The sequence below is a fragment of the Uloborus diversus genome, chromosome 10 (assembly GCF_026930045.1).
Source record: "Uloborus diversus isolate 005 chromosome 10, Udiv.v.3.1, whole genome shotgun sequence".
NCBI lineage: Eukaryota > Metazoa > Arthropoda > Arachnida > Araneae > Uloboridae > Uloborus > Uloborus diversus.
In genome coordinates, this window is record NC_072740.1 from 135,500,930 (window position 1) to 135,527,987 (window position 27,058).

Below are 27,058 nucleotides of genomic sequence, written 5' to 3' on the forward strand. Positions count from 1 at the left end.
AATAAAAAATAATAAAATTTTCTCTCCAATTGTCAAACTACACGAGTGGACCTTAAACACGATCGGTACATCTCACTGTCGTTTTCATAACTTGAAAACCAGAAGTTCCGGAAAAGTAAATTACAATAATTTCTTGTCATTTCCATCAGAAATAAATATAATATCAGCTCTTTACCATGCTCCTACCAATTCTTTCCAACATATGCTAAGAAGTATTGCTCAATACTGTACTATTGAATGAATTCCCCTGTACCTTAGCAGTGCCTTTAGATGTAACCAAGTTTGGGTTTCACTTGAATGAAAATAAATCAATAAAGCTCCACACCTTATGATGCAGCCAGTGTTACCAGATAGTTTAATTCCACCCTGCGCAGGCAAAAGCTGTAAATAATCTTGTATTTGTTTTATTAATAATTCATCTTGCTGTAAATACTGTGCTTTTAAGACTAAAGCAAAAACCCATTAAACTACAAAATACTCGGAAGAGAACGATTCAATAGAACAATTACAAGTCAACAAAAAAGAGTATGATCCATCTTTCAGAATTTCTGATATATTAATGCTTCATGTATGCATATTGATATTCTACAATTATGTTTTTAATACGCATCATTTACTAATTTTATTTAATTAGTTTTTTAGAACTCTAGTGTATAATTTTATATTTATATTCGTTTTCATAAAAGCTCAAGCTTCTCATTTTTTATATTTATTTAGTACATATTATTTCTTGTATCATTGTTCTTTGTTGAGTAAATTATAAAAAGCAATATCCGCAAAACAATACCCGCAATATTCTTTTGTGCAAATTGAAAACACAAATTAACAGAAATAACTTAGAATTATATTTGAATTGAAACTACTCTGGGCCTGGTTCCCTAGTTCCTCTCAAATTTAAGCAGTATATAACAAAATTAAAGTCATAGTTAAATACTTTGCAATTAGAATAAGTTTGTAAACTTAAGAATGAATAGTTCGTCATAAGGATAATAAGGCTATTTTTTTCTCCTTAGCATACTGCCGTTTTATTCAATGCGCTAACTTAGGCAAGTGCTTACATTTTCTATTTCGCTTTTTAACTCTCACGTTGGTAATAATTAAGTAGTTTTAAACAAACTGAATAATGAAATTTCAGGTTCTATTGATTCCCTAAAGGGTTAAATAATTTAAAAAAAGAACTTATCTTTAAAAGAAAAGTTTTTCGTATTTTATTCAAAATTTTTGCATGGCTGCTAAAAAAGGAATTTTAATTAAAAACTAACAAAGATAAGACCATAAACATATTTAGGTTTTTCAAGCCATTGTTCTGTTGCATCATTTGCCACTTTTTTCAGTGTTTTATTTCAAATAGTTCGCGAGTTATGAGTGTTTTAGCAAACGGTTCCCCCCACTGCTTTCCCCCCTCCCCCGGGATTGTCGACCATCCAGGGGAGCGAAGACATGTGGTTTCATATTCACTATAGTGCCTGTGACATTAATCAGAAATAATTTTGCGTCAGGCCTTCCATGCATGCTCAAAATACCCCTTCAGATTCTGAACTATAATGCAAATCGTGTTCGAGCTTGCTACTGTCATTTTGTTTTTCAACGCGTTAACAGTACTTAAATGATTTTAACAAACTGAATAATGATATTTTGGACTTCATTTGAAAAACAAAATCTAACAATTTTGATTTGGAATTTATTTTGGTCAAAAAAAGTTTGTTTTGCGCATTTTATTCAAAAATTTTGCTTGTTGGCGAAAAATGGAATTTTACTCAGAAACCAACAAAGATAGGTCCATAATTATATTTAGCTTTTATAAAGCCCTTGTTTTGTTGCGTCGATGGCCACTTTTTTCAGTGTTTTTATCTCAAATAGTTCGCGAGTTATGAGTGTTTTAAAAAACGGCTCCCCCACTGCTTTCCCCCCTCCCCCGGGGTTGTCGACCACCCAGGGGGGCGACGACATATGGTTTCATAATCACCATCGTGCCTGTAACAATAATCAGAAATAATATTGCGTCAGCCTTTCCATGTATGCTCAACCCCCTTCAGATCCTGGACTAGACAGTCTCAGATCCTCTCTGATGGCCACAAAAAAAGATCCCCACCCCCAATAAAACTCCTTACCAGAATTCCAGGAAACATCAATCCCGAACAGATACGAGAGACACCCATGGACCCTGAAGGCTTCGCTTCGGACGAAGACCACCCAACAAAGACATTGTTTCGTTTTCCCTACGTAACAAGATACGGTAATAGTTATAGGCAAGAACAGACTAACGTCCTGAGAGTGACCGTTGAAAAAGGAGCGGCCGTCCTCCTCTCCCTCCTCCCCCCCCAAACAAAAAGAGCAGTTCTGGCTGATGCAGCCCTCGACACAAGAACGGCCGGCCTAGCTAAGAACTTCTTTTTTTAAATAAAATTGAGGAAAATGGTACGCACACATTGAATGCACAGAAAACGGCCCCAGTTAAGGACGGCCCATGTGGAATTTTCCACATTTCACACGTGGCCAGTCCGCCCCTGGAAATGAGTTGCCTAATTTTCAGCTTAGCTGTAGGCCATTAATCCCAAATTATATCCAACAGGTGGTAGCAGAGTCGTGTGGTTGACCTGCCCGGAGAAAATTGAATCATTTTTTATTATGGAGAAAGATTATAGAAACGTTGAGAAGTTGGGCTCCCATAATTGGGCTACCTGGTCCAAAGATATAAAAATGGTGCTCATAGAAAGGGATTTATGGGAGATTACCCAAAAGAAACCAGAAGGGGAGTTAACTAGTGCTGACAGAAAAAGATGTGGCCAAGCTTTAGCCATCATCTATTTAAACTTGGAGAAAAAGACATAAAAAGGTTAATTGATAATTTGGAAGATCCTAGTGAAGCTTGGAAAGCCCTTAAGGCAAATTTTGAACCCCCATCTTTGGCCAGAGTAGCCGCACTATGGGAATCCTACTTCTCTTGCAAAATGCAAGAAGGTGAAACGGTGGGATTATTCGCTGCAAGGTTGGGGGGAATTTTTAACCAATTAGTCGAAAATGGATATATTATGGAAGAAAAACTCAGAACTTTTCAATTGATACGGCATTTACCTCCAAATTTCAGCAGTATTGTTCAAGCCATCTACAGATGGGAAGGAGAGAGATTTACTTTCTCGAAAGTAAAAGACGAACTACTGGCTGAGGAAGGTAGGATTAGGTATTTGGCCGAAGAGCCTAATGTAGAAAATTCGGCAATGTTTTCAAAAAACCGGAAACTCCGGAATGGCAAATGGTAGGAGTAAATTTTTTGCTAAAAATAAAGTTTGTTACATTTGCAAAAAGAAAGGGCATATTGCGTCGAAGTGTTGGAGCCGTAACAAAGTAAAACAGGATAAGAATTTTAAATTTCAAGCCAAAGAAGACCCTCAGGCAGGAATGTTTTGTTCAGTAAATGAAAACGAAATTTCTGCAAACACTACCTACCCAAAATGTGAGGATACATGGCTATTGGATAGCGGCAGCACATCTCATTTTTGTCGAGATAGATCATTATTTGCCGAGCTAGAGCCTGTACAAAACACACAAATGGAGGTAGCTGTAGGAAATGTGAAGAGCCAAGTAGAGGGCATTGGGAAAGTGATTTTTAAAATTGAATCAGATGGAAGGTTAGTTACCATCACCCTGAATAACGTTTTCTATGCTCCAACACTGCGACGCAACCTAATTTCTGGTTCTTGTATAGACAGACATGGCTATAAGCTCAAATGGTTGCCCGGAAAGATCTGTGTTTTTAATCAAGAGAATGTTAAACTATTTACAGCAAATTTAATAAATAAACTTTATCATGTTAAACCAAATTTCTATATTGATTGTGAAAATGTTAATTATACCAAAGTTTTTAAGACCAAGGACCCGTCTGAAGGGGCCAATATGGTCAGTGTTGATATGGAAAAATGGCATAGGAGATTTTGCCATATAAATATGGAAAGTGTCACCAAAAGGAGTAAACTTGGTGCAGTCCAAGGACTAGAGATTAACAAGGGGCAAAAACCCAATTGTGACCCTTGTCAATTGGGAAAAATGAGGAAGTGCTCGTTTAAATCTATGCCAGAAAGGCGTACTAATTCTGCACTTCAATTGCTCTACATGGACCTGATGGGACCCCTTCAGACCGAGTCCTTGGGGGGAAAGAAATATATTTTTATAATCATAGATGATTTCTCAAGAAAGTCATATGTTTTCTTTTTAAGAACAAAAAATGAGGCATTTAATGTTTTTGTAAATTTTCAAAAAAGGACTGAAAGATTCCTGAACTCAAAAATTTTGGCTATCCGTTCCGATAATGGAACAGAATTTGTTAACAAAGATTTTGAAAACTATCTCACCAATCAGGGAATAAAGATAGAGCGGACCAATTCCTACACCCCGCAAATGAACGGGGTAGTAGAAAGATATAATTTAACCATAATGAATGGTGTGAGGTCTATGCTCAAGGATTCTGGATTGGGGGATGAGTTTTGGGCTGAAGCCGCTCTTTGTTTCAACTATGTAAGGAATCGGACGGTAATAGGAAATATGGACAAGACCCCTTTTGAGCTGTTTTCTGGGCGTAAACCTTCAGTGAGGCACCTACGTATTTTTGGATGTACTGCCTATGTAGGTCAGCCTAAGTCTAAACTAAAAAAGTTAGATATGAGGGCTACCAAGGGGATCATGGTCGGATACGCCTTACGTACCAAAGGGTAAATAATCTGGGATCCTGAAACCAGAACAGTCACAAAAACTATTAACGTAAAGTTCAATGAAAATGAGAAATGGGGGGAATTAAAAGTCCAAAATAAGAATGAGAGAAAATTTAACTTTATCAGGCCTATAAGTGAAGTTCAACTTGAACAGGAAATCCAGGAGAGTGTTGAGCAAACTCCCTGTGAAAAGATTAAATGGGTTAGAGAAGCCAAAAAGAGAAAGACCGGGGACAGGACTGATATTTATTATACAATTGCTGGTAAAAATAAAGTAAGATTAAATTCATTAAAACAGGTTCTAAAATATTGTAGTAAAAATAAAATAGAGTATAAACCAAAACTTTTTGACTTTTCATCTAAAAATCCAACAGTAGGGGAAATCTGTGACGACAGTGAAAGTTCGGGAGAAAGTGAAGAAGCAAGTTTGGTAGAAGTTTTTATACCGAATTCGTATAGGCAATGTATGGCCACCCCCGAGGTGGACAACTGGAAACTGGCCATGGAGTCTGAATTAGATGTCATTAACCAAAGAGAGATGTGGGACCTTGTACCCCCACCAGAGGGGAAACCAATTTTGGGAAACAGGTGGGTCTACGACCTCAAGGTAAATGACAAGGGTGAAATTGTAAGATACAAGGCCAGATTAGTTGTAAGGGGGGACCGTCAGTCAATTGAGTCATATTCTGAAGTTTTCAGTCCAGTAATTGAGTTTTCACTTGTAAGAGTTTTCTTTTCTATTTTTATATGTCTTTTAAAATGGTGTCACTCACAAATTGATGTAAAAAATGCTTACCTGTATGCTGATTTAGAGGAACAAATCTACATGAGACAACCAGAGGGTTTTGTCAGTAAAAGCCACCCTAATTTTGTCTGTAAATTGAAGAAGTCTCTCTATGGACTACACCAGTCCGGAAGAAACTGGTTCTTAGAAATAGACAGTGTTCTTCGTGGTTTTGGTTTTCAAAAATTAAAAGGATGTAATTGTGTATACCATAGAGACAAAAATACTTTTCTTCTTATTTATGTAGATGATATAATAATTCTAGCAAAAAATGAAAATTTAATTAAAAAGGTAATTAATGAAATTAAAAGTATGTATGATATTAAAGAAATGGGGAAAACCAGAAAGCTCCTGGGGATTGAATTTGTGGAAGATAAAAATAATCTTTTTATTCACCAAAGCTCTTACATTTCGAAGGTCTTGGGGTTATTCTCTGATTACTATGTGCCAAATTCAACCCTCCCAATCTCAAAGGGTACAGTTTTGTCGAAGGACGACTGCCCGAAAACTGAGGAAGAAAAAAGGGAAGCAGAAAAGCTTCCATACAGAAATTTGTTGGGTTGTATGGCATACATAGCGGGAAAGACCCGACCTGACATTTCGTATGCGGTGAATATTTTTTCCCAATTTCAAGCAAATCCCGGAAGAAAGCATTGGGATTTTCTATTAAGATTGCTAGGGTATTTAAAATATACAATATCATACAAACTAAATTTAAGTTCAATCAATAGTGTAGACCTACGGGGATTTTCAGACTCCGATTACGCCGCTAATCGGGAGGATAGAGTCTCAATGGGAGGATCAATTTTGTGTATTGATCGGGTCCCCATTAATTGGAGGACATTTAAACATAAATGTGTTGCGTTATCCACAATGGAAGCAGAATATATTTCACTTGGTGAAACTGCAAAAGAAATGGTCTGGCTGAAGAGGATAATCACAGAAATAAGTGAATTAAATATTGAAAACCTCCAGCTTAGGGATACAATTATTTATTGTGATAACACTGCAACAATTGATTTTTCTAAGTCTCCCATTGAGAATTCCCGTACAAAACACATTGATGTAAGGTACCATTTTTTAAGAAATTTAATTGAGCAAAAGATTTTTTTGATTAAATATGTGAGGACAAATGTAAACATCGCGGATATTTTCACTAAACCCCTATTTAAGAATTGTTTAAATAAACTTTGTAAAATTATATTTAATTGGGATTAAATGAGGGGGGCGTATCAAATTTTTGAACTGTTTTTTCAAATGTATCTTTTGTAAATATAATATGAATGTAGTTAAATGTTTTTAATGTATATAATGTGGTTTTTGATGAAATTCCTTCAAGAGGGGGGAACTTGTTGGGCTAAATGCCTTTATTTTTGGTTCTTGAAGGATTTCACCAATATTGTTTAAAAAAAAAACATTTTGTGACTTACCTTTTGCCATTCCGGGAGAAAAACCTTGCGCGGGGAATCCCATCCACCTGCCACCGACACTCAAATGTCCGAGTTTGAATCGGAAGTGTTCGGAAAGACATGTGGCACGCTATGATCGGTTGCCGTCATTCGGCAGACGTCGGTAAACTTCCGAAAGAGCACGTGTCGATGACGTGATGAAATCATGTTGAGGTGTTAAGTGCTGAATGCCAAATTAAATAAGAACTGTGCAACCTGCAAGCTGTGTGATTGCCGAGTTGTGTTGTTCTGGCAATATGCAAATCATGTAACGTCACATTGTTTCGGGAAAGGCCGAATCTGGCTATAAATACGCAGACCGGCCGTAGCTCGATCGCTACTTTTCTTCTACTCGTCTTCTCGTCTTGTGTTGTTTGTGTTTTGTGAACGTGTTCGTCAAATGTCATCATAAATTTTCGCTACTGGCCTCTCAGGTGAGGTCTGGTCTTTCCTGAAAAAGCACTGCTGATGTCTTAAGTTTGGAAAGCGCGTGTGGTGATGACGTCTATCAAAGTGAAAAGTTATAATTTTCCCTGATGTGGGTCATTTGTTCTCCGGTGAAAGAAGATCGTGTCCATCTATGGTATGCCTTTTCCCTGATGTGGTGAACTGTTGCTCACGCGGTACGAACTGACCAGCCTGCAATTCTGGTGGAAATTGCGATGCCGTCCATCGACCGGTGAGGTGTCACCATGGAACATCAACAGGACTTTTGATCCATGCATGGACTTATTGTAAGATCTCTTTTTTTAATTTTTCTTCGGGGAACAAATCATTGTGTTGTAATCATTTTTCAATATGTGTCAAATAAATGTTTTTCAGTGTAAAGAATGATTCATGTTTTATTTTCTTCGGGCAGACCACTACCTCAAATTTTTAGTTGGAAATGAGTTGCCCAATTTTCAGCTTAGCTGTAGGCCATTAATCTCAAATTATATCCAACAATGATTCATTAAAACGATATTTTTCGGTCCCAGCGAAACCGAACCTTCGCATTATTAGCACGACACTCTACCAACCGAACCATTAGGTTTCCATTTTGGGATGTTATGCATTGAAGCAATGCGTAATGAAATAAAAAAAAGAGGATAAATCGCTTTTTTCGACAAAAGTCATTGTCTCAGCAGCGAGAAATATTTTTTGAAAAATGATGCCTAACATATGAAATTTGATTATGTATTGAAAAAGTTAAGGCAGTATCAAAAAAAAAAAAAAAAAACGCACACAACACTCATTTGAAAAAAATACGATTAGCAGTATGATCTTGGTTTTCTCGACTTGATCTTAGAAATTTTATGAACCCAATCTTGGGGTTTGTGCAAAAACTTAAAGCCAACCCTGCACAGGACGCACAAAGTAAAATTGTTAAGCCATGCTTAAATTAATATATTTTCCTAACTGCTCATCGAGTTTTCATAAAAGGTAAACTTTTCAGAGGTAAACTATTTATTTTGCGAACTTTTTAATAATGTCCGCAATTAAGGATAAATCAATGCAACTGACTTCTAAAACAGTGTCCTTGAGCGTATTTGAGGGCGTTCGTGCGAGAGAGGTTTTTAATATATTTAGGATCCTTTGCCTAACCGTCAGGAATTTAAAGCTGTCCGCATAAGAGGGGTGTCCGTTAGAGCTTATTACATTGATTCAGTTATACAAGTTTCAGAAATTAAAATATATTTCTAAAATTGAATGATCGTAGATTCATTTTTCGAGCACAATAAAAGCGCCTATTTTTGCAAGGATTTCATCTTCGCAACTTTCGATTTTGTGCATAATAAATTCGCGAAATTTTCAGACCGCAAAACCATCGATATCTTCTTTTTAACGAAAATTTCAGCTCCAAAAATCAATAATTTTACAATAACCAGAACCACTATAAACAAAAGAAAATTGACAACCGTGCAATACAATACACTTGTCCTTTTCTAATCGTACGAAGCAATTAAGAAGCTCACCAATAAAACATAAATGCATTTTTTGAATAAAAAAGCTTGCTTTTCTCAATATTTACAATAGGTGATTAGGTAAAAATAAAAGTCTTAAGACGTTTTTACAACTTTTGTCTGTGTGTCTGAAACTGCCCTGTACCCTACTTAGAAGCCGCTTTACGAAGCGGCATAAGCAACTTACGTCACAAATGAATGATTACGTCTCCGGTGAGTTTAAGCAAAAGAATGGGTTTGTTTTTTTCTTCATACCAGAGACTATTCAGTAACATATGGAACAAATTGTGCACGTTTTCAGTGTACTCAGCAGAAGAAAAAAAAAAGTAATAATAAAAAAAGAGGTCAAGATGTCTGAAATAGATATAGGATTTTTTTTTTTTTGTCATGAGCATTCTTTTTTGAGAGCTGATTAACAGAAGAAAAGCGATGTATTTTTAAAAGATGAAAAGAGAGAGGGGGAAAAACTATACTGGGGCAAACTTCACAAGAAATGATACAGATTGAACCACTCTACATCGAAAGAAGAGATTTGGTTATTTTAATTACATAAATTAGACAAAATGAAATGATAAATACCTTCTATGTGAGAAATATTGAGAAAATGTTGAACTTTTAGAGGATTTTAAAACAAATAAAAGATGTGAAACTGGCCTGGATCCAAAAATTCTGAAAATTTCTATATGCAAGTAAGACAGGTGTGTAGTCAAAAGTTAAAAAAAAAAAAAAAAAAAAAAAAAAAAAAAAAAAAAAAAAAAAAAAAACCTTGATCCTCCCTTTAATTTAACAAAAATAAATCAAGTTTTTAAGGTTCATAGTAATTTTTTTTCATGAGTGCAACACATATCGAACATATTTTGAAAATATTTAAAATATTTCAAGGCAAAAAACAGCAAACGAAACTTAAAAATGATTATAAAAGCTAAACATCACTCAACCATGGCTCAATGTCGCTATCGGCAACTTCGGCCTCACTTGTGGGCCACTGTTTGTGTTGTAATAATCCTGATGTTGAACGGGATATAATGCACCATCATCTCAATGGTCAAATATTTTCGCTTTTTTTTATGGATACTTTATATACAGGATAGGCTAGAGCTGTGGGTGGTTGAACAGCCTGTCGCTTAGACATGAAAAAGGTGGAGAGGGAATCTGACTGTTTATGTTTTGTTTTCTATACGAATTTAAATAATGTGCAGGCTGTAAATAATTGAACAGCCCTACTTTAAAATTGTCTAGCGGCAAAACTATTGCTCAGAAATTTACGAAACTTTGTGTACAACACAATGAAGGGATGGGACTTAGAACGAATAATAACAACAATAATATATATATATATATATATATATATATATATATATATATATATATATATATATATATATATATATATATATATATATATATATATATAGTTCAAATTTCACCACCAGAAGGCTTTTTAATGAAATTGCATTACTTTTCGGTCATCAAAACTTGATCTATGTGACTTTTAGCTCTGAAGGCAGTTTGACACACCTCATCGTGATAATCCTAAAACTTGACCTGATTTTAAATACAGCATATCACGTCATGTTCGTAGCCTTTTTCAGAGCACACTGCGGTCAACTGTAGGACATGCGATTCCAGAAGGTAGACGAAAAGGATAGCCGTCATGTTGAACATGTTTTGATGCAATATTTATTTCACAACTATTGTAAATGTACAATAAATGTGCAACTCATAAAAATGCGACCTCTGGTGGTGAAATTTGAAACTGTTTGTTCTTAGCTCAAACAATTTTTCATCCCTTTATTATGTTGTACACAAAATTTCGTTAATTCCTGAGCAATAGTTTCGTTGCTAGACAACTAGTAGAGTCGTTTAATTATGGACATCCAGTACTAGTTTGGAAAGTTCTCAATGTCTTTTTTTTTTTCCAATCTTTTTAACTTTTGGTTTCTTGGGGAATGCAGGGCTTTTTGCTGTGGGCTTTCGTCCATGTTTGCAAGAATAAAACGTCCGAGGAAGATATTTCCCAAACTGTTAACTTGTCAAATATTGTTGCACAGTTAACTCCCGATTATCCACGAGTCAATCAACAATCAGGAATATGCATTTTCGCAGCAAAAAGCAAATACCAATGGCTGCCCCCCCCCCCCAAATTGTAAATTTAAATGTAGTTGTTCTTTAATTTCATCGTACATTTGCTTTTTTGACGTAATACAAAACATTTTTACTGTACTATTTTCACTGTTTTCAGAAAGTATTATGCATCAACAGAGCGAAATTTTTTGAGGAAGGACAATCTTTATCTTTTTTGTCCTTCATTTAACCTTTTTGCGGTTTATTCGCGGCACTTGTTCCACCCAATTCCGCGGATAATCGGGAGTTTACTGTACTTGATTTAAAGTACTCCAAGACGATATTCACAGGTTATGTGTTCCCAGACATTTCAATAAGAGATCGAAGTCGTGATCGCAGGGGAGAAACATATGCCTCGCACAGAGAAGTACAAAGTACAGTAAAGTCTTGACTTATTAGAGGGATGCGCTTCAAGATCCCCTCGCGTAAGTCGAAATTTCGCGTTGTGTAAAAGGGTATGTATACGATTTTTTTATAAACAGGAACGACTTTTTAATAAAAATAAAACTATTTTAGGCATTTGCAAACACCTCTCAAACTGTTTCAAACTATTTTTTAACTATATATAGTATCATTTCTTACAGAAAGAAGTGAATTTTTATCGAATTTTAAAAAAAGTTGTATTATTCAACATCAAATATTGTTCCGATGCAGAAAATCAATGATCAAAGGGAGAGAGAGAGAAGCATAAAATAAAAAGTACAGTAAGTATAGTATGTAGTAATAATAAAATGCAGCACAATAACAGAACTGTACAACAGTAGATAAATTAATAATATTTATAATTTAAAAAAGGAAGATGATGATTTATGGAAGCGCAATCAGATTGTTATCTATCTTCCTCTTCCAGCGCATCCACACGAAGCAAGATGTCAGAAGAGGAAGAACAAGAAAGAGTGATGAATCGATCTTCTGCTTTCTGGCGAAAAATTTTGTGTTGGGGGCGATTAATTAGCATTAGTTCTAAAATTCGTGACTGGTGAAAAATTCGCGTTATAGCCATTTCACGAAGTCGATTCGCGTTGCAGCTAGAGTACACTGTACCTTTGTCCAATTTCCCAGAATCAGTAAGATAATGGCTAAATCTGGGAAAAGACTGATCACTATCTGGGAAAAGACTGATCATTACAAAACGGTAGTTCAATAGCCGAATAAACTACTAAATGAACTTATGATGTTGAGCACCTATGTAAGATGCAACAACCACAGCAGAAATGGCCAGCCGGCAGATGACAGTCAAATGCCAGACATTAAAAAAAAAAGTGTCCACGACAAACAGGGTGAGTCAGCCTTCATGGACTCATGGTCTTTCAACAAAAACCAAGAATTAACTTATGCCTTTTTAACAGGAACCACCTTTTTTGCCAGTTTGTCATGTCTCTCTCTCATTATGGATATAGTTTAAAAACAAACTTTTAACGCGAATCAATGTGTCTGTCTTTAAACAAAATAAAACCATATCAAATTTATATTAATAAAAAAATTTTAACTTACTCTCTTTTAAAAGACAGTGATTCAAATATGGACTGACAGCGAATTTAAATACATATTGAACTATAAAACATTATCATTTAAGGAAAGTTGCAGAAATATATATAATCTTCTTTAGTAAAAAAAAATCCATGTTTTAGCCCACATTTTTAGTTAAAATGGTAGAGCACCTTTAACATCAAAATACCTAAAATGCAATATCATTTATGCTGATATTTTATGAAGAGAGGAGTGGGGGGGGGGAGGCAAAAAATTAAGATTGTAAACTGGATTGAGAATGAATGCTTCTATTACTTAAACTCCGGTGCCACCTTTTGGTCAAAACTGAAACTAATACAAAAGCACCTTGAGTTATGAGTTATCTAAAATATGCCCAAGATATGCATAGATACATAGAGGGTATACATATGGGGTCGTTTGTTTTTTAATTGGAAAAAAAAGGGGGTTGCAACGTGCAAGAGATTAGAAACCACTGTTATAAGGTTTTAAAAAGTCTACTGACTTTTAGATCATTCCGTGTAATAAGTTAGCCTTCTTTTATAAATCTATTGTGCCCCAAAAATTGATATATTTTTTCCATAAACCTTACCTCACAGCGTGCTTTTAACCGGACATGCTTTGTACGTCAAACATATAATTTGATCACCTATTGTTAAAATATAGACTCGAAGCTCCTTATTTAAAACTGCTTTCATCACAAGAAAAAAAAAATGGCTTCTTATTATTCCGATTTTCCAGACGGCAAAACCTGTAGTTACTCGCTCGTTGTTCATATGAAGATAATTTTGGCGGCTTTGTTGAAATAATGAAAGGAGTAGAGAGCGCCTTCAAGTCTCCCCAAAGAGGAGTAAGTCGACACGAAACGAAAGCCTTCAGTCACCCTGTGTAACCTCGAATAAAAATTCGTTCATCGGTGGGCGTTCTGGAACTTTCGCGGAAAACGCAAAAATAAACCGAAGAGTAAATGAGAGGTTTCAGTAACGAAGCAACTCGACAATTCTTTTTAACGATTGCAAAAGCAAGCAGGTGTCTTAAATCATGTGGGATTCTGCGGTGAAATCATAAGAAACAAAATCATAGCTGTTACTTTTGGAGACGTTTTCCCAAACGGCACATTTTTTTTTCTTACGAAACGTACGGAGTCTCTGAAGAGAGACATTCAAAGTAGTTTAAATCTGGAGTGGTCAGTTTTTCGATCACTAAGCAGGGCCGATCCTAGCAGGTGTGCACCGCACAAGGGCGGCCAAAGTAAGGGGCGGCCACAGGCCGCATCATATAGTTCTTTTAATCAAGCAAAATTTCTCAAGAATTTCTCACAAGATAACATAATAAGTCGAATAAATGTGCTGAATTTTAAATGTTCAATTATCAAAGTAAGTGCCAATTTTCCAGCAGCATAGCATATTAAGAAAAATGGAATGTTAGAGCACATTGTGTTGCTCCATTATCCATTAATATCAACTTTTTATACATATGCTTCATTTGGTTGCAAAATTTGTGACAGAAATGGTAATCAGGCATGGTTACAGGGGAATGGGCAATGATGAAAATCCCCCCCCCCCCCAAGCCTGAAAGGGTGCCTTCTAAAGGACACTAATGCTTCACCCAGCCTCCCAAGTTTTTATTGACTCTAAACAATGAAGACATATTTTGTGTAAAAAAAACTATGCTGATAGGTTACTCTCGCAAGTATTTCAAACAACAAATTCTGTGTTCAGCAGTCGTGGATGCGTGGAGACTGGAGAGGGAGAGACAATGGAAAATTGCGACTCCCCTGAGAGTCAAACATATATAATCAACGAAATAAAATTTTTAATTTTCCCCCTTTACAGCAATTTTTTCTAATTAAAATCTCGAATGAACTGCCGGTTTCAGATCAGGTAGGAGGACAGGGCCTTTGCCCCGGGTTACAAATTTTAAGTGTAGCTCCAAAACGAAGATCCAAAAGGATGCCCTGACGAGACTAAAGAAGGCTTCAAACTGCGTTTTTAGGACTTTAATTTCGGAAAATTTCGCTGGTTGAACCCCCGATTTTCAGGATCCGATTAAGTTCACCCTTTCTTCCTTAATGTAATCAAATATAGCCTAAAAATGATGGCTCCAAAATGTCTTTTCTGGAGACAGCCCTCCCTAACGTCATCAAAAATTGCTCAATGGCATTTTCCGAATTTCTTTTTCGAAATGTTTGAGATAGGGTCCTGAAATCCATTCCCTAACATTACTACCAAAGATAGTCTGAATTGGCGTCTTTAGAGAAGCCTCCAATCCCACCCCCTCTCACTCAACAAACTAAAAGTTTCGAAGAACTTTGGGGGAAATTCCCCGGATCCCCCTTTTCTCCAACGTAATCACTATAGCTCAAAATTTCGTTTTTAGACGGTTCCGTGGAGCCACCAAACCTTCCTGCCTAAACTAGCCTGAAATTGACATCAGTTTCAAAAAACAATTCTTGAGGGTACACTGAACCCCAGCCCGCTCTTTGTCCCATCGTTATCAAACAATGCCTAAAATATGATTTTGGGACTTCTATTTCTAAAAAATTCCGGATGGCTTATGTAAATTTTCACGGCACTAGGGCATCCGGCATCCCCCATCAATCGCCGAGGTGAGGTGGAGAAAAGTCTTTAGTTGTATTTTTCAGATATTAATATCGAAAAATATTCAGAAAGATACACTGAAGCTTCTCGGTTTCCTTAACGTCACTAAAGATAGCACAAAATTGTGCTTTTTAGAGCCCCAAAATCCTTCCTTCACAAAAATAACCTAAAATTGATTTTAATTCCGAAAAATATTTCAGTTCGGAATATTTTCCCGTTTCCCCTATCGTGTCCAAATCTAGCCAAAAATGTGTTTTTGAAACAATAGTGCCGATAAATTACCGGATGAAAGATGCCAGACGCCCTAACGTCACCAAAGACAGCCTAAATTTGAGTTTTAAACTTCAATTTCGAAAACTTTCGATAGGAGACGACCGAATCTTCCTCCCTGGAACAATTTCAACAAAGATCACCCGAAATTGCGTGTTTAAAACTGTTTCAGAAAATTTTCGGGAAGAGCGCTGATTCTTCCTAAACTAAGGTCACAAAAAATAGCTGCAATTTGACATCAATTTTGAAAGAATTTCAGGAAAGAACTCCAACATTACTTTCCCCTCAAATCTGGAAAAATTTCCTGAAATTGCAAGTTTTGACTTCAATATTGAAGCTTTCTCCATGGACCTTGAATGATCCCGAATCTTTTGGCCTTGCAACCAAACAACCAAAGATTAATTCCAGCTATTTTTCATACGCCAATTTCGTATATTTTCTGGGGCGACCCCCCCTCCCCCTTCCTCTGATGTCACCAAAGACAGAATATAAAATGCTTTTTTACGACTAGTAAATTTTGGTACTTATAACTTTCTTCAAAGATATAAATTGTACCTAAGGAGTTTCTAACTTTTTACATAAATTCATCCTTCTGTTTTTTTTTTCTTTTTTCTAAATTAGAACTTGATACAGAAATTTGAAGAAAAATTGAAAGATTTATATGGGCGTTAAGTATTAGTCAAAACATGCAAATTGCTCTTCAGGGGCGGCACATTAGGTCTTTGCACACGGGCGGCCGACACCCTAGGATCGGCCCTGTCACTAAGTAAAATTGCTGCAGTTAAGTTTAAAAAAAAAGTACACACATATCCTCAGTCTGCCTGTTGATTTTGGTTAAATTTATTCAACTTTTTTCAGTTCCATCGGGTATGCTGATAAACATTGATTTACGTTCTGGTATCAAGGCGAGTCGCTGGTGATCGGTTACTAATTTGGTTGCGTAACTGGAAACGTACTCATTCAGTTGGTTGCAATCATGTATCAATCTTGTCCAGAACATATATAAACATACAAAAACCGCTCTCTCTCTCTTTATAATATTAGTATAGATTTTACTGTGCAAGTTTGCGCCGTTCAACGCTGAAGAAATTTTTTGATTAGTTGCAGTGGTTCCGGAGATTACCAGGAAGACATAAACATACAAAATAAACCCTTTCTCTTTAAAATATTAGTATGGATAAAAACCACAAAGGCTAGCCCGAAATGCATGCAAATTTACAAAAACACTGACTAATATAGTCTATCTACATTACTTAAATTCAAAAAATCAGTCGTCACCAAAACTAATTGTGCTTTAATAAGACATAAATATTTTTACTAGAACTGCGAAAGACGAAAGGTTCTAAGTTATCAAAGTTGGTGAGGAAAGTTTCTGCCGAAAATGAAAAAATAATGATCATGTCATAGGGGCGTAAAGAAACACAATTTAATCAAAGAAACGGAACAAGGATAATACAAAGAATTTGCATGATTTGATACAGTTCTTAAAAGCTCATTAAAACGCAGACAGCAACTCGTTATCATTTTCAAGCATTTCCCAGATTCCCACTCGTATAGCATACCACAACTATCTCCCGTAGCATAAACTGGTTTTGAACCCACAGCAGTGGAAGAAGGGAAATGGAGGTCGCGCACATTAACGAAAACAAACCATACATCAAACGACCGCGCCGAGGACGTTTTACTAAAAAGCAGATGTCATGATGTCAAGGTCATGGTAAACGACAGTTAAAGTATAAGGGTTAAATAATTGAGTTTTTTAAATTTTGAGCATGAAATCGACATTTTAGTAAGGCGAAAAATATCGGATTTTTTTTCTTTTCCACATAGAGCTATATTTTCGCTGTTTTTATAATGTTAAGGTGAACCATTATTTTGTTTCTAAAAAATTCAACAAAATTACTTCTTTGCCATAAAAATAACAATCAATTCAAAATAAGAATATTAGGTTGAAACAATATCAAACGTGTAGAACTCAAAATCTTTTGTACAAGTATTCGAATATAAATCAACTGTAACAAACACAAACCTGTGCAAATGTTTTCATTAGAAACTATCAGTCACTAAGTGAAATATACAATGAAATTTGAAATTATCATATTGAAATAAAAACTATCCTAGTTTCTATAGCATTGTGAACTGTGCGCATCCATAAAGGACATTAGCGCTATCAATTTTGTGTATAAGTTTTGAGCATTAATTTACCTAGAAGCAGAAGCCAAGATCCGGTATGATGAATGGAAAAACAAGGACTGTAGCAAAAGAATAAAACTGATCTATCAGTACCACTAGCGCAGCCAGAAATACCTTCTGGGGGGATTTTTTTTTAAATCAAAAATACCGTTTGAGGTTTTTTTTTTGATCAATAATACCTTCTGAAGGGGTTTTCTAAACAAAACATTCCTTTCATATGCATAAACTTCTGTATTAGAGTTGGCATCTATGTTAAAATCAATGCCTCTGGGGGTGTTTTTACTAACTCCCCTTTTGCTACGTCACTGATCAGTACTCGAGACACTACATTTTCCCTTCAAACGCCCGCTATTTAATAATATGACAATTTCTCCAACAAAATGCAGTGAGGAACGATCATTTGTACCCTCAGGTGAGTGAAGACATGACTGAGAAGTACAACGAACAAATAATATTTTTCTTCCAACTAAAATCTTGAAACTGAAACATTTTCTCAGCCCGCCCCCCCTAAAATTACACACATGGGCGCATATGTTGTGAACATCCCAATAAAATGTAATGCTTAAGAAAAAAGAACAGGACTGATTGGCTTGCATTACATAGCTGCAAACACAGAAAACATCTGAAAAGAAAAAGGTAATATTTCCACACCCAAATTCATAAAAAGGTCATAAACAGCTCTTTCATATCGATCACAAACGGATTGTTCACAATCTATTTCAAAAATGGATCGTTTTAAGCAAAAAGGTTTTTAAATGGTTAAAATATGTATTAGGTTACAGTTTTATTCGATTTAGCGTACAAAAATACATATAAAACAATGGGCCACTCGACGATATACTTCACATCAAATCCCTCCCTCCTCCCGAAAAAAGGAGGAATGCGAACAACAAAAAACTGGTCTCTTTTAAGCTATCATTTAAGAAGACAGAACAAAACTTGGAGTTAAGAAAAATCTAAGTTATTATTTTTTCGAAAGAAAAACTCTATAAAGTTACAATGAAACAAGTATTTCCTAATCTGTTTTAAAAATTGGTTTTTGTGCCAAAAACTATTCAAATATTTGTAATATCGATTTGGTTATGGTTTTATTCGCCTCAGCGTAAAAAAAAAAAATATATATATATGTTAGAAATGACACCCCATTTTCCTAGATTGCAAAGTTGAAATCCCCCCCCCCCCCCAAAAAAAAAAAGTGGGGAAGCGTAGAAGAAAACGTCGGGGACATTTGAGCTGTCGTTGAGAAAGACATAACAAAGCTTTTTGTAAATAAAAACTTGGGTTCTAACTTTTTTTAAGCAAAATGCTAATTTTACTGGACTATGGATTTTAAATACTGGCCCACTTGAAGGCATTAGTTTCCAGCAATGTCGATACACGCATTAGCGGATCTTAATAGTTGCTCTAAAATGATGTCAAAAAATGTGTGCGCTCGTGTATATATATATATATATATATATATATATATATATATATATATATATATATATATATATATATATATATATATATATAGAGAGAGAGAGAGAGAGAGAGAGAGAGAGAGAGAGAGAGAGAGAAAAGGTCTTGCATATCATTATACCTCCAACATGAAACTATCTATCGATTTAATACCTATTGCGCACAAGTTTGAAAGTTATATTTTAATTTGTGTGGGAGTTTTTTTTTTTTTTTTTCCTTCGTAAATTCGCTTTTTTAGTGAACAAAAACAGGATCATTATACTAACTCAGAGAGAAAATTCTTCGCTAGATTTTGTAGTCAATATGAAATAGCTGTTAAAAAATATAAATAAATTAATTAATAAACATACCTGCGTGTCGAAAACATTAGCTAAAACTATCCCAAACTGATGATAAAGGGCTCCACTGTCATTTCTGCAGTCATGAGCAACCTGACCAAAGAAAGAAACACACATTAAAATAATTAGAAAAAATCAAGCCAGATAACATAAAAGTAACCACTTTTGTGTGTGAGAGTGTGTTTTAACATATTCACAGATTCTTTTATACAAAAAAAATTTTTTTTTAGTATTACGACGAGCAGGTATTCCACACTACTAAAACTACTTAAAGCAGAAGACATGACATTTTGCACTACATTAAGACAATAAACAGCAAATTAATTTTAAAACATTTTCAGAGAAAAAAGTATCCCCCCCCCCCCTTCTATTTTGAAGCAACAAATATCAAAAGAAATTGGTTCAAACAATAAGTGGAAGACAAAAATGTAATAAAGGAGATGTATTTTAAATAAAATAAACAGGTATTTATTGAAAAAATTACGAAATTTATTTATTTCAGGCACTAAAGTAAACGTAAATTTTAAAAGCATGACCATCATTTTTTATTATCCTATAAAAAAGTGGCAACATTGTATGTGTAGATTTATCTTCCTTCTCAAAAAATAGATAAACAAAATTATGTTACATAAATAAATAATAATAATAATAACAAAAACAATAACAATAATTTTATTCAAATAACTGAACTTTTTATTTTCTAATAATATCACTTTCTATTGAAATAACGATCGGAAATTTTTTTTAATAAAATCATTTTAATTTAAAAGAAATATGTTTTTACATACAACTATAGTGCATTCAGAGACAAGCGAGAGTGGAAGTAAACGAAGCAGCGTGACACTTGGCGATTCCGTTGTCTGCTTGGTGATGGGATGTTAGAAACAGAGCAAATCAAATAAACGAAAAGTTCGTGAACAGAATCGCCAATCCAACGAGTAATTCATGAAAGTGGCAAACATTGCCGCCAAACAGCAACCTTCTTTGTTTACGTCCACTATCACTTCTCCTTGAATGTATTATACAGTTAAAGCGCGGCTGTCCGGAAAATATGGTCGAATTCCAAAGGGCAAAGAAGTACAAGAAATGAAAACTCAAAATTTTAGTGTTATTGTTCAAGAAGGGAAGCAAAACTCACTATTGCGAAAACGAAACCTTTGAAAAAATTACAAACACGACGCTTTACACAACACAAAATCGAAAAAAACGGGCAAATCTCAGACACGATCAAGAAAACTCTACATTCCTGATCTTCATTTAAAAGTTTATAGCTTAATTCCGCGTTACATTTTACAACAACGCGATTCAAAATAGTGTCATCTTGAAGAATGTTCAATGTTACTATAGTTCAAATAAAAATGTCCAGATCGAAATAAATTAATTGTTAAGACGTAATTCAAGATTATGAGTTTCTTGTGTCGTAAACAACTCGAAATGCTGTTTCAGAATATAAGTTATAACCATTAAAAAAAACCCAATCGCGAATACCAACAGTTTGTACAAATCACTACTTCGAAAACGACGCTTTACAAAACTCGCTACCGCAAAAACGAAATAATTCCATAAACGATGAGGAATATTATACATTTTTGAACTTACTTTCGTTCATTTAAACTTTAATCACATTTCCTTATTAGGTTTATTTTCCTTGTGCTTAAAATATTAATTTTAACTTTAATGCTATTCTTAAACCAACGCATTCTCAAAATGGCGTCACGTTGAAGGTTTCAATTTCATTACTTCAAACGAAAATGTCCCTTCCGAATTAAATAAATTGTAAAGAAGAAGTAATATTATAACTTTCTTCGGTAAAATGGATGAACAATAAGAAAAAAGCGCTATTGAATCAAAAGGTATCTAGACTAGGTAGAAGGAATAAATCACTGGAAACGATCCCTGGAGAAGCCTGCGGGTAAAGAGCAGGGCGGGGAGTCTCACTTGGTACTTTGTGCGCATGGGAAGATTTTTTAAAACGATGTTTCTTTCCGTGAAAAATAAAAGTATGTACATAAAAGGGAAACTAAAGTTCTGACCACCAATATGCACGGATCTTACAAGTTTTTTTTTTTTTACAATTATATTTTCTTTCCTTTCTTGAGAAAGGAAATACCAAATGCTGAAACCGAAACAAAAGCTCTGGCTGAATGTTCCGCCATTTTTACTTTTTGAGAGAGTGGAAAGATGAAGATGATCGGAAGATTTTTTTTTCCTTTTCTAATGCGTCTGCGTGCACAGAAATTTTGGGGCTCGTTACAAATAACTTTTACGGGGCCCTCTCCATATTGTTCACCACTACGTCATTTCACCCGTCATTTAAAAAATCTGGACCCCCTTCAGGAACGAGACCGGGCCAACAGGTGTCCATTCTCCCCCCCCCCCATGCACTATCGGCGGATGCCTTTATTACGAGAACTTTGCTCCCACCAGATGGAGACGCCTCTGGGCGATGCACTACGAATTTAATTTCGCCAAGAGCACTCAAAACAACCCGAGTAGTTCGAAAGATCTTTTATATGCCGCATACTCATATGACATGAACGCTGTCGATTTTCTGCATTGTGAAAATCCACCGACTGAAACCAGGTTCGATCCTGCGGATATGGGAGCAAGAAGTTGATGCCGAACTACTACAGAACTCTGTCGGCGATCGGATGAAATAAAAGCATTTATTTCAGAAACCAGTCAAGAGCAACATTTTTCGAAAAAATTTCGAAAAATCATTTTAAGCATCCTATTATTATTTTTTTTTTAATATAAGATCGCAACATTTCAAACTTAAAAGGGCACACCACACATTTAGGTACATTTCTATCAGTAAAATGGGTTGCAATCACTTGAAAGGCAAGTGTTACTTACACATAATTACCTAGAGACTTTTCAGAAAAATAAGTTTCAAAATTGGCATCGATATTCTGCGACAGTAAAAAAGTTAAATATAAATGGCAAACGAAGTAAAGCAGCAGACAGTAAAGAGAGGTAAAGACAGAATTGAAAAATTTAATAGTAGAACAGAAATTTAAATCTGCGCATAGGAAATTACCAAGACCTTGAAAAGTAAAAAATAATAATAATAATAACAATAAATAAATAAATAAAATAAATCAAAAAAATAAGTAACGAAACTGAAGCAGTAAAAAAAGAGGGGGGGGGGGGGCAGAAATACCGACCTTTTTACGTATAACCACAAAAAGGACGCTGACTTTTCATAACGACATGATCAATCAATATAACCAGAGAACCGGCAAGGATCCCCTTGTCAGTCTTATCGCCCCTAAACTCATAAAACTTATGCTACTCCGATACCGAGCAGGCCCCGCATTGGCCGGGCCTATAGTTTCCGACAAGGTTGACTTGGCCTCTTGTCGGCCCTGATAATAACGAGAACTTAACGTCATCCTTTTAGCGATCATGTGCAGACATAGAATAGTTGTATTAAGAAAAAGGATAATATATTGAGCACAGATTTTTGCTCAACAGATTTGTTCCTAAAAGATAAAAATTGCAATTTGACCTACATAGTTAAAAATTTGTTTTTAAAGGCTTCCCTACTTACGTGATAAAAAAAAATAGAAAAAAAGCAATAGACATTGCTCTGATATCCTTTTAAAAGTGGATAAGCACCTTTCTCAAAGTAAAGTAAATTTCGGATAAAAGTGATAACACCCGTGTAAGGATAAGGAAAAAGAAAAACAATTTGTAGTTTTATGACAAAACTAGCACGTGTGAAACGTTAGCAATTTTTGCTACACTAAAATAATTGTGTCTAGTGATATAGCTTTCCAGAAGTGTTAAGAGTAAATCAAGTTTTTTAATAAATTTTACCGTGTTTAAAATTTTAAACAGCCTTGGGAAAAAAGACTGAGGCGTGTCAATGCTACGATAATACATTTGCTTGCTGTATGAGTTACATAACCTTCTGGCATATATAGGACAAATTTGGGATTCTGAAGTTTTGAGAAAATTTGCTTTGAAAATGGAAAAAATTGTACGCAGAGCCACATTTTCTCCAATTAACTATTAACTTTCACTTCGCAAATACTTTTATTTATTTATTTATTTATTCATTTATTTTATTTTATTTATTTATTTAATATTATTATTATTTTTTTATTTATTTATTTATTTTTTTTTTCAGAATTGCTGATTCACTTTTTACTATGACAGCATAGAGTTTGGCCAAATAAAAAATGTCAACTATCACAAGTGTTCCTCGCTAACAAAAAATGACAAAAAAGATTCGATTTTGAAACGAGCATTTTTTCTATTTTAGCTTCGTCTTCGTTTTAAAATCTGAAACTTTATATTATTTGAACTTCGTAAATATCTTTATTCGTCCTCAAGATCAATAATCAACAAACGTCAAGCGAACACATTATAAGTAAATGAATTTGTTTTATTTCCCAAACTTTGGTAAACATTCTAAAAAGTTCGTGAAAAATAAATAAAATAAAAAATAAATAAAAAAAAAAACATTATCAATAATGCATGATTCTGACTTTTTAAGGCAATTGAAAAGATTTTCGGACATAGGGCTCATAGTAGTGAGTTCTATAACTTTGGTTTTATGCCGGAAAAAAAGTGAAATTTTTATAAAACGAATCCCTAAAAAAAAAGATTGGTTGTGATGATTTTAAAAGTATTTCTGGGGGGAATATCACCACGAGTCTCCCGATTTGCTCCAAATGTTCATGTTTTTGAATTTTAAACCTCTCTAGCTCCTCAGAAGACTGTTAATGACTAATATAATGATCCTTTTCCCTCCAAATAAAAATAATAGCTATAAAACTATCAAAAACTGGAAAAAAAAAAGAAGAAGAGGGACATTTCCAAATAGTGGGACGTGATGAAGAAAAACTCTGATATTCGAACTCAGGGGTTGTTTTACATAAGAATGAGCAAGAATTACGTCAAAAGCATTCTGAAGGTATAAAAAGTGCATGAACTCAGTGAATGAACACCCCCAACCAGCAGGCAAACAGTTGTCAAGCAACAACGTTTGTTTTCTTTCTGGAATAGACGGAAGTTATTACTGCCAAATTATCTAAGAAAAATGTTTAAAAACCTTTTCTTTTTTTAAAAAAATTGAATTATTCATTCACTGGGGGGGGGGGGGGTTACATTATAGTGTTGTTAGGAGTTAGGCCATCCTCTTAACGCCATCAAAGATAGCTTGCAATTAAATCGATGAGTTCGAAAAAAAAAGTCGGCTCCATCAAAACTAATTTTACACAGGAGAGACAAAAAACATATTTGTTCAATATTCATGCGATACATAGCGCTTCCCCCCCCCCCCCCGCACTTTTTTAGAGTTGAATTTTGCTGTTTACCTTACAAGGGTCTGGCAAGAGAAAATTTGGGTCCGTTAACGGACCCTTCACAAAACTTTGATCGATCAAAACGGACCCTTCGCAAAATTTCGATTAACCAGAACGGACCTTTCAAATTAGTTATTGGAAAAGCTAATCTGAAATCAAAATAACGCATGTCTCCGTGTATAAGCCAATAATTTTTGGAACCTTTTTTAACGTTAAAATTAGGAGGATCAGCTTTTACACGGGTTTGCTAATTTTGCAAAAAAATGTCGGTGCTCTTCTTTGGGGCTTGCACAAGCGATATCACTAAATACTGAAAAATATTAATAGCGCTTGCTGTTAATATTTCTTAGTTTCTTTGAAAGAAATTCAGTTGCTTCGTTTCTACAATTTTGCTTGTTTGTTTTATCATAGCCGAATCAAAGCGGCTCAGAGATGTTGTTACACATTCCGCTAAAAATGCAATCTCCTGCAGTTGTAAAATGGTATGTAAGACTTTTCTCCCAAGTCATGATTTAAACAAAAAATATAAATATAAAAGCATATCAGGGAATTGAACTTAGAAGTGCTACGTTTCATGTAAGGTTATCAGTTTTAAAATTATCGCCACTTGGCGTCTGGCCCTGGCCTTAAACTTTTTAGGTACATGTTTTAACATTATTTTGGGAGAAAATTTTAAGGGGTTTTGAATTTTTATGCTAACAGGGGTGGTTGTGCTCCAGTTATATTCCGGAATTGCCGTATTTTTCAGTGTGTTAATACCGGAATTCCGGTACGGTCCGTTATGCTTTTATCTCCCCACCTCTGAACTTTTTTCCCTTACTGCAAAGTTTCAGTGAATATGTCCCAGATTATTAATAATATTCATCATGCAGACCTGTTAAAATGCCATTCTAAAATTACTTTACGGTAATGAATTCTTTTTATTTGCTATTGTATACTTTTGATGCCTTCATTTTGAAAAAAATGCGACCTCTTTGCATTTGATATGAGAATCGAATTCTACTCATTTTTGATGCCGTCTAAGGTTTATTATCAGGCAAATAAAGGAAATTCATTTATTTATTTATTTTAATTAAAACATAGTTCAGAATTTTCAAGCGAAATTTCATGTTCATTATGATGGTTTTTCTTATAACACTACGCTACGGTTACCATTTTTTGAAATCAAGAATAATTTTTGTTGCCACCTTTTTTACAGCTTACCAGTGTTGCCAGATTGGGGGAAATTTTTCCATTTTGGGGAAGTCTGGTGCTCTATGGGGAAATGGGTTTTGAGGGGAATTCTTTGGGGAAATTTTTTTTTTTTCTTGGGGAAAACCAGGGGAAAAAAAATTTCGTATTTAAATTCACGTCTTGACATTTGGTAGTTACATTGTTTGCTTCAAACAGCATTGGTTTAGCTTTGCTCAACTTTATGGAATTCGCATTTTGCATTATGCGGAATATTATGCTACGGAATTCACATTAATAGTTCTGAGTGAGTAACTAGTTGATACGTGAAACAGGCAAAAATAAGTGTGATGAAGAATGTTGTTGGATAAATATAAACAAAAATCATAGTTTAAATGTACATACAGAAGCAGAGTATTAAATGCGAGAAGAAAAAATATATATTTGGCTATTTCTTATCTTTCAGTCAGGCGCTTATATTTATGACTAGTGGCACCTGCACGGCTTTGCCCGTAGTAGAAAATTAAAAGATATTTTGGTTCCCCTGTATATTTACAAATAATGCATGATGAATTTCTCGCCCTCATTAGGGTTCCACATTATGATAACTTGGTAATTTAGTCGTCTATCTTATGATAATTTTGCTCATTAAAATGTTCTTAAAATTGGAATAGAAAAAGAACAAAATCGAATTTTCGAAAAATCGCTTGAAGTTGCACACCCCCCATGCTGCAAAACTAATTCTTCTCCAAACTTCATGAAAATCGGTCGAACGGTCTAGGTGCTATGCACGTCACAGAGATCCTGACAGAGAGAGAGAGATCCGGACAGGGAGACTTTCAGCTTTATTATTAGTAAAGATTAAAAAAGATAAAGATAAAGACAAAAAAAAAAAAAAAAACCGAAAATGGGAAGAAAAAAAAGTTGGGGAATTTTATAAGAAAATTAGGTTATTTGGGGAAATTTTTTTTTTCAAGAGACAAAAATATCAGAGGAAGTCGATTCATTTTATGAAAATATTAGTGGAAAAATAATTTTTGAATTTGGGGAATTTTGATAGAAAACATTGCTTTTTGGGGAAAATTTAGAAGGGAATTCGGGAAATCTGTATTTGACCATCTGGCAACACTGCAGCTTACATGCGGTACATACGGACGGAGCCGGCCTTAGCGAATGATGGGTCTGATTGAAGAATTCTGGCGAGGACCTTTACAGAAT

The 27,058-nt window shown here is 34.9% G+C and overlaps 1 protein-coding gene across 1 annotated transcript in view; it reads right to left on the reverse strand.

Moving 5' to 3' along the window:
* The window catches only part of LOC129231485 (egalitarian protein homolog), a 78,192-nt gene that overhangs the window by 40,450 nt on the left and 10,684 nt on the right, over window positions 1-27,058 (reverse strand). The window contains exon 2 of the mRNA XM_054865814.1: window positions 19,368-19,448. Within this exon, the coding sequence (XP_054721789.1) occupies window positions 19,368-19,448 (81 nt within the window). The remainder of the gene's footprint in view (window positions 1-19,367; window positions 19,449-27,058) is intronic.